General features: G+C 45.1%; 1 protein-coding gene across 1 annotated transcript; it reads right to left on the bottom strand.

The window, feature by feature from the left end:
- Positions 1-480: 480 nt before the first annotated feature.
- Positions 481-7,236, bottom strand: LOC136243423 (uncharacterized). Its single transcript, XM_066034930.1, has 6 exons — positions 5,885-7,236; positions 4,195-5,822; positions 3,810-4,024; positions 3,168-3,749; positions 2,868-3,089; positions 481-702 (listed from the first exon to the last, which is right to left on the bottom strand). The coding sequence occupies exons 1-6, from the start codon at positions 7,234-7,236 to the stop codon at positions 481-483; spliced, it is 4,221 nt and encodes a 1,406-aa protein (XP_065891002.1).
- Between the last annotated feature and the right edge of the window lie 257 nt (positions 7,237-7,493).

Raw genomic sequence — 7,493 nt, 5'->3', positions numbered from 1 at the left:
AAGAGTTGTATATCAGCATAGCCCAGGTGAATCCTTCATACGAAGAGTGGTTGCTCAGTAGAGCTTCTGGAAGTTTCAGCTGTCCCTGTTGAGTTACCAAGGAGTGAAAATGTGTCCGTGTCTCCCTACACATTGAAGACTGCAATAGCAACTAAACGATATAGTCCCCACGATTCATCGCCCAGTAAGGTAGATGTATGTTCTATTAGAGTAGTTGAACGTAATTTTCCTTGTTCACAAAGGTGTCATCCTGTAGGGTGCAGAGTGTGTCATTGTAGGCAGCCTGGTCGGAGTGATCATCCCATTTTAACTTGCCACACCCACTATGAAACTATCCTTTATTGACTGTTTCATTTTCCCTTGCACTGTTGTTGCTAGTAATCCTCCGTTTTAGGTCTGTCTATAGTCCCTGACCTGCTTGTCTACTTGTCGCAGTAGCTATACTTCGTCTAGCACACAGCGGGATAGGCCTCAGGACGTCTATCTTGTAGTGGACAGCACAGCAGTGTGCAGAGTGTGTATTTCCGGCGAGTCTTCCTTGTGTAGTCTCTGTCCAGTAGCCCGATAGAAATAATCATCGCTCGTAGACTTGCCACACCCACTACGAAACTCTCCTTTATTGACTGTTTCCTTCTCCATTGCAGTGGTGTGCTGGTAATCCTCAATTTTAGGCTTCCCTGACTCCTGCCTGTCTTCATGTCGCTGTAGTTATACTTCGTCTAGCGCACAGCGGTGTAGGCCTCAGGACGTCTATCCTTGTAATGAGCGCAGCAGGGTGCAGATTGTGTATTCCCGATGAATCTTTCGTGTGTAGTCTCTGTCAAGTAGTCGTAGACTGGCCACACCCACTACAAAACTCTCCTTTTATACTGGCGAGTGTGTTTGCCGGATGATAGCGTACACACCAGATCACATGATCAAATTCGCTGATTTGATTGGTTAAATCATGAAAAAGTGATTGATCCTATCTCACTGTAAGCTTTTAGATATTAAATTTTAACCGTGACGTCATCTGATTTCTATTGGCAACGCGTGTATACCGGGATGCCGTATACGCGTATCGTAAACTTATAATGGCCATTGATAGTGATAAGTATCTCGCAACCAAGGTTAGCACGTAATGATAGACACGAAAACCACCTTATGACACATTGTTTTGGACGGGTAGTTGATTTAGCGAGTTTGAAGCTAATCGGGGGAAAAACCTGGGAGGAGTTTGTGTTTGAAAATTTTATGGCCTCGATTTTAACGTTTCTCGTTCTGTCGGCCACAGGGGAGAGAAAAGTCTAGTGTAGGCTGGGATGGGGAAGGCTGGTAACACGATAAGGGTCTCCAGAAAGTTATGGACGAATTCGTGTCTTTCTCCGGTAGTTACGGTGGTTTAAAGGGTATTTTCCGTAGTTTAACGAAGCGCCACCAATTCTGGATCATAAGATTTGACTCAAATTCTAGAATTGAATGGTACCGATCCGATTGAAATCCGACCAAGAATGACGGATCAGTGCTCGAAAAACACGTGCGTGGGCGAAGAGAATTAATATATAGATTATATTACTTTGTGTCCACAGCCTTAAGCTGTCACGTGTGAAACTACCGCCTTATCACGTGACATGATTGCGTTGTTGGACCATGTGCAAATCTTGGTTATAAGTAAGAAGCTGATGAATAAGCTTCATTCAGTAGGCTTCATTACTTCGTTGTGGCTAGGCGTTACTCAGTGGGTTACCAACGAGATTAGTAACTTCGTTACTTGTAGTTACAATATTACGTAATATTAGATTACAGTAACTATAATACTTAGATAAAGCGTTACATTTGTAAGTAAAGTAACTTGAGTTATATTACCTGTTTTTATAGCGTATTTTGTTATATTACTTAGTTACCACAAAAGTAATAATATTACATAACGCGTTACATATGTAACGCGTTACTCCCAACACCGAGAGTAGCTATATACTGTTTTATTATTGTCTTGAACGCAGTGTGCTAGCTACACATAGCTTGTCCCATTGGTTGAGTTGATTTGGGATCATAATTATTTTGATCATGCCTTAACCACCTAATAGCCTCACCAGGGGGTTGTCACATTGGTGTATGTACTTGGTTGTATGTGATGTGGTCCTAGTAATGAATAAATAATAAATAAATAATTAATGTTTGGGAAAACTAAAAGGCCTATGAACTTGCACTAACCGGGGTTCGACTCGCCGGTGAATAATTACGCCTGTTCGCACTGATGACTTGAACGAACATGTAATTCTATATAACGCCCAGCACCACACCCAATGCATTCAAAGTGCACGTTCATCCATTGGTGCTTATTACATTACGGTTTTTGCAGTTGGTGAAAACCACCGAACTATTCGCAATAACTCGATAACTAGGACCTAGGACCAGTAGAGATATAATATACAAGAAATACTTTCCAACACTTAACAGTAAAGGAAACCACATACTTTGCTCCACGTTTACTCCGTATAATAACTATTCTTGTTATATTACTGTTTACGTCAATATTGTCGATAATTGGTCACTTACACCAACGTTGAAACCGGGTCACTACTGCTGACCCGGATGACCCACTGACCCGGATTAATTAAAGCTGAGACGTGTTTTGGCTAGTCTCGAGCAAGCGAATGTGAAGTATAGCGGTAGATTGCTCGTAGAACACAGGAGCGCTGAAGGAAGCTACAACACGTGTTCTCACTATAGTCTGTCTTAAAGTATTAGAAACACGCATGCGCATATGGTCTACAACAATAAGTGATGAAAGACTAAATTACAATACTATATACTATATAAATGTCTGTCAATCAATACTTGACATCCTCCGGGGGGCCGAGCAAGGAGTGAGTCCACTGCTGTACCTTCTGACGTCCCTGCAGGGCAGCTTGCTGAACTGGTCTCCCTTGAGGTTGTGGGGCTGGCATTGCTGACTGCTCTCTCAGGTTATCACATAATCCAGATATCTTAGTTGTTGTGGATGTTTCTGTGGCTGTGACTTCCAATGGATACAATCTTGCTATCGGCCGATTAGTTCTCCCTGTGGAGGTTCTAACATTTGCTGAGCGAATGAGTCCGTCAGCTCCCTTGTTGACTTGTTAAATCACAGCTAACTTCCATTGCACTCTGGGGGTATCGTCATGAATGAGAACAATGTCACCCACCTTTACTGCCTGTGTATTACAACCAGTTGCCTTATGGAATTCCCGTAAGGCAGTTAAGTATTCCAACTTCCATCTGTTCCAGAAGTGTGCAAGTAACTGTGCATGAACCTTAGCACTTCTGTTGATGTCCACAGTCTCTCCATATGTTGGATCAGTCAGCTCATCATCCTGGACATCATAGTGGGGTAGAGAAACAATTGGTCTACCATGTAGCAAATGGGATGGTGTAATCGGTTCCATATCCTCAACATTAGGTGACACATAGGTGAGGGGTCTGTTGTTAAGTACAGCTTCCACCTCAACTATTATGGTTTGGAGGCTTTCCAGGGTAGCATGTGTTCTGCCCAATACCTTCTTCAGTGATGATTTGGTGAGGCCTATCAACCGTTCCCAGAAACCTCCAAACCAGGGAGCTCTCTTAGGAATAAAGTGCCACTTGACCCCTCTTCTGGCTAAGTCCTCAGCTAATTCTGCAGATGTGAATAACTTCTGCAGCTCCTCCACCGCAGCTTGGTAGGTGGACGCGTTGTCTGACAACATCAATCTAGGTAGTGATCTCCGGCTAACAAATCTGCGGAATGCCTGTAAGAAACACTGCATGGTTAAGTCACACACAATTTCAAGGTGGATTGCTCTGGATACCGCACAGGTGAAGAGGCAAACATAAACCTTCTGCTCTCCAGTGTTGCTCCGGACATACAGAGCTCCTGTATAATCCACACCAGTAACCTCAAATGGGCGTGAGGCATTCAGTCGATCCTTGACTAGTGGTGGGGGGTATGGAGCAGCATAAGGTTTACCTGTAGCTCTCTTGCAGGTGACACACTTGCGAAGCAGTGACCGTACTCGCTGCCTGCCTGAGGGTATCCAATAGCGTTGGCGTATCAAAGTTAGTGTAGCATTGACGCCACTGTGGTGTAGCTGTGTGTGTGCCTGCAGTATTACTAGGTTGGTAAAGTGGTGTTTTGATGGCAAAAGGTATGGGATTTTGCCAGTTCAGACAATGGGGCGTTGTGTATTCGCCCACCACACCTAAGTAGCATGTCCTTGTCTAGAAACAATCTCAGCTGTCGTACCAGTGAGAGTCGCTGTGACTGTGACTGCAAATTCTGGATTTCTGATGAGAACTGCTCATGCTGAACAGCATGGATCCACTTCACATTAGCTAGTGAGAGTTCTACTGGCGATAAATGCATGGTTGAGTTGGGGGATGTGTGTTTGGTATTGTTGGTGAACCGCAAGACATACGCAGTGACCTCTAGCAGCTTGGATAGGTTGCTGTAGTTGTTGATGTCAACAATTCTTGCTATTGTGGCCGGCAGACCTTCACTAGACTCAGTCTGATCATTGTGCATATGGTCAGCACATCCTAGTTCTAGACAGGCGAGTAGAACTTCTGTAGGGTCCCAGGTTGGCCAGGCAGGCTGTATAGGCAACCATGTTGGGCCATGTATCCAAAGATCTGACGACTTGAGCTGCTCAGCGGTAATGCCTCTAGTCAAGAGGTCAGCTGGGTTGTCTGCTGAAGGGCAGTACTTCCAGCAGGAAGAGATGGCACGAATGTCTTCAACCCTGCGATTGACGAAAGGCTGTAGTTGCTTATGGCTGGCTATCCAATGCAGGATGATCTGACTATCTGACCAAAGCTGCACAGCACAGTCAATGTTCAAGGATGTCTTGACAAAGGAGCTAAGCTTGGCTGCAAGCACAGCAGCCTTCAATTCGAGCCTTGGCAGGGTGAGTTGCTTGAGTGGAGCTGCCCTTGACTTTGACATCACAAGTGAGGGTGAACCTTGGTCCTGTTGGATGTATGCTACAGCTCCATAAGCCTTAAGGCTGGCATCAGCGAAGACATGGAGGAAGGTGTGAGGTGTAAACAATGAAGTGGTGTACTTACGGGGAAACGATAATGTGGTGACTCCTGTGATGGCATCTGCAATCACCTTCCATCTGGTACGAAGATCATCACTCAATATGGTGTCCCAACCAATGCGATCTTGCCACAACTGTTGAAGAAACAGTCTGGCTGAAATTGTGACAGGCGATATTAAGCCAAGTGGGTCAAAGATGGTTGAGGACCATCGTAAGATTTCTCGCTTGGTGAATGCAAGTGGACTGACAGTGCATGGTGATAGCTGAATCGAATCCACCTGAGTATTCCAGAGCATACCAAGTACCTTCACTGGGTTGTTGTGTTCAGCAACCTTGTGTTGAGATGCAGTAGTTTGGAGAAGTGAGCAATTTGAGGACCACGAACGCAAATTGAATCCAGCACTACTTAGTATCGATCGGGATAGTGTGAAGTACCGGATCGCTGCCTCTTCACTGTCACATCCAGACACCAAATTGTCCACATACAAGTTGTGGAGTAGATCCTCAGATGTAGCATTAGTGTTCTGAGTCAGGTGAAATTTGAGGGTGGCATTCAGCATAAAAGGGGAGCTGGTGGCTCCAAACAACACTACCTTAAAGCGGTAAGTAACAAAGGAACTATACGAATTGTTGGGGTCTGACAGCCATAGAAACCTTGTGTAGTCCCGGTCGGTCTCATCCAGGAAAACATGTAAAAACGCCGTCTCAATATCTGCTGTAGAGGCAAGATTGTGTCGTCTGAACCGCAGCAGAATGGCACTGAGGTCATTAAGAAAGGGTGTCCTGCGTGAAGACAATCATTTAAGCTAGGGGAGCCATGAGACTCCTTACAGCTGCAGTCGTACACTATCCGTATCGGGGTAGTGGATGACTCTTTCCTCACAGGATGGTGAGGGATGAAATGTGCACGGCTTGTGCGGTCAGTTTCAGGTACCCATTCAATAAAGCCCTTCCTTTCTTGATCAACAATAATAGCGCCATACTGCCTCAACAGCTCTGGCATCTTAGCTAATCGATGAGCCATGGACCTGGTTCGTCTGGAACACACTGAAAAGTTGGAGGGTAGAGGGGGATGGTTTTCCTTCCATGGAAAATGCAAGCTGTATGTCCCATCTGGACATACTCTAATGTGAGTCTTCATGTACTGCTGAAGAAAGGTATCATTCAGGTGTGTGTCAGTAGTACTAATAGATTCTGAATTCCAGAGGCACATATCTTTACCTAGAGACTGACTAGTACAGTGAAAGATGGCAACATGTAGATTGGCTGTCATGGCTTGCTGCGGCAACTGGAGTGGGCCTGACAGAAGATAGCCCAGCTTGGACTGCACGGCAGTTGGTCCAAGCCCTCGCACAATATGGTCTTGTATGAAGTGCCAGTAGTGGTCTGCTCCAATAAGAACAGAAATATCAAAGTTCTCATCTCCAGTTACCGGATGAGCCAATGGTAGTTGCTGTAAGTAGGGGATTACATGTAAATGAGCACGTACTGAGTTGCGGATTGGCGCAGCAAGCTTTGGAACAATTAACACTGAAATTTGTATACGAGTGCCATTTAGGGCATGCACAAACATAGAAGCTATAGCTAGGGTTCTAGATGGGGAAACTTGTGCTCCAAATGAAGACACAGAGATTGTCTCATGGCTAGTTGGTTGTAAATGTAGCTCATCAGCCAGCTGTTGTGTGATGAAGGAACGCTGTGCCCCTTCATCAAACAAAATGTGGCCTTCAGCGGTGGTGGTGTATGATGATACTTCGGCAATAGCAGTTTTCAACAAGCAGACACTTGTGTAGAGGGCAGTCGGGGGAGTAGAAGCCAATGTGGTAAGGCCTGAAGTTTGTTCTGTTGTTGTTGGTTGGTTTACTGGCAGGGGTTGAGGAGTGGCTTGTGGGGGTTTACTGTCAGCAGGAAAGCATCGGCAAAGGCTAGAGTGATGACGTTTCTTACATTCTCTACAAGTAAACCTAGAGTTACATTGGGATGCTTTGTGTTGTGCAAGACAATTAAAGCAAAGGTTGTCCCGTTTCACAATGGCCAACCTCTCTTTGGGATCTACAATTACATTACAATTATTAGCCTTATGGTTGCCTTTGCAGAATGTACACACTGGCTGCTTTCTCTGCTGACTGTTGCGGGAATGGGATGCTCTTATCAGTGTGTGTGTAGAATGAGGCAGTGGGGGGTAGAATGCTGTCATGCATGCTAGGCCTTCCACTATACTGATGACTCATGTGAAGGATCTGGATTTCCTTAAGCAAGCCACTCATGACATCATCAATGGACTACTCTGAGTTGGGATGATCACGGGCCATGTGTTTCTTCGTTTCAGTTGGAAGTTTGCTTAACACTGAAGGTGTCAACAAGGAGCCATATGCTTCTGAGGACTTGCCTAATGAAGAGAGTGATCTCATATGTTGTTCTAGGGTGTCATGGAAAGCCAATAAACTAGAGAGG

This window comes from Dysidea avara, chromosome 13, assembly GCF_963678975.1.
Source record: "Dysidea avara chromosome 13, odDysAvar1.4, whole genome shotgun sequence".
Taxonomy (NCBI): domain Eukaryota; kingdom Metazoa; phylum Porifera; class Demospongiae; order Dictyoceratida; family Dysideidae; genus Dysidea; species Dysidea avara.
The sequence above is the reverse complement of the archived record's forward strand: the minus strand, read 5'-3'. Positions and strand labels throughout refer to the sequence as shown.

Coding starts and splice junctions, on each gene's coding strand:
- LOC136243423 (XM_066034930.1), bottom strand. CDS start 7,236: ATGACAGCATTCTACCCCCCACTGCCTCATTCTACACACACACTGATA. Junction 3,750..3,809: donor TTTGCCTCTTCACCTGTGCG/GTATCCAGAGCA, acceptor TGTTTCTTACAG/GCATTCCGCAGATTTGTTAG. Junction 3,090..3,167: donor GTAATACACAGGCAGTAAAG/GTGGGTGACATT, acceptor CAAGTCAACAAG/GGAGCTGACGGACTCATTCG.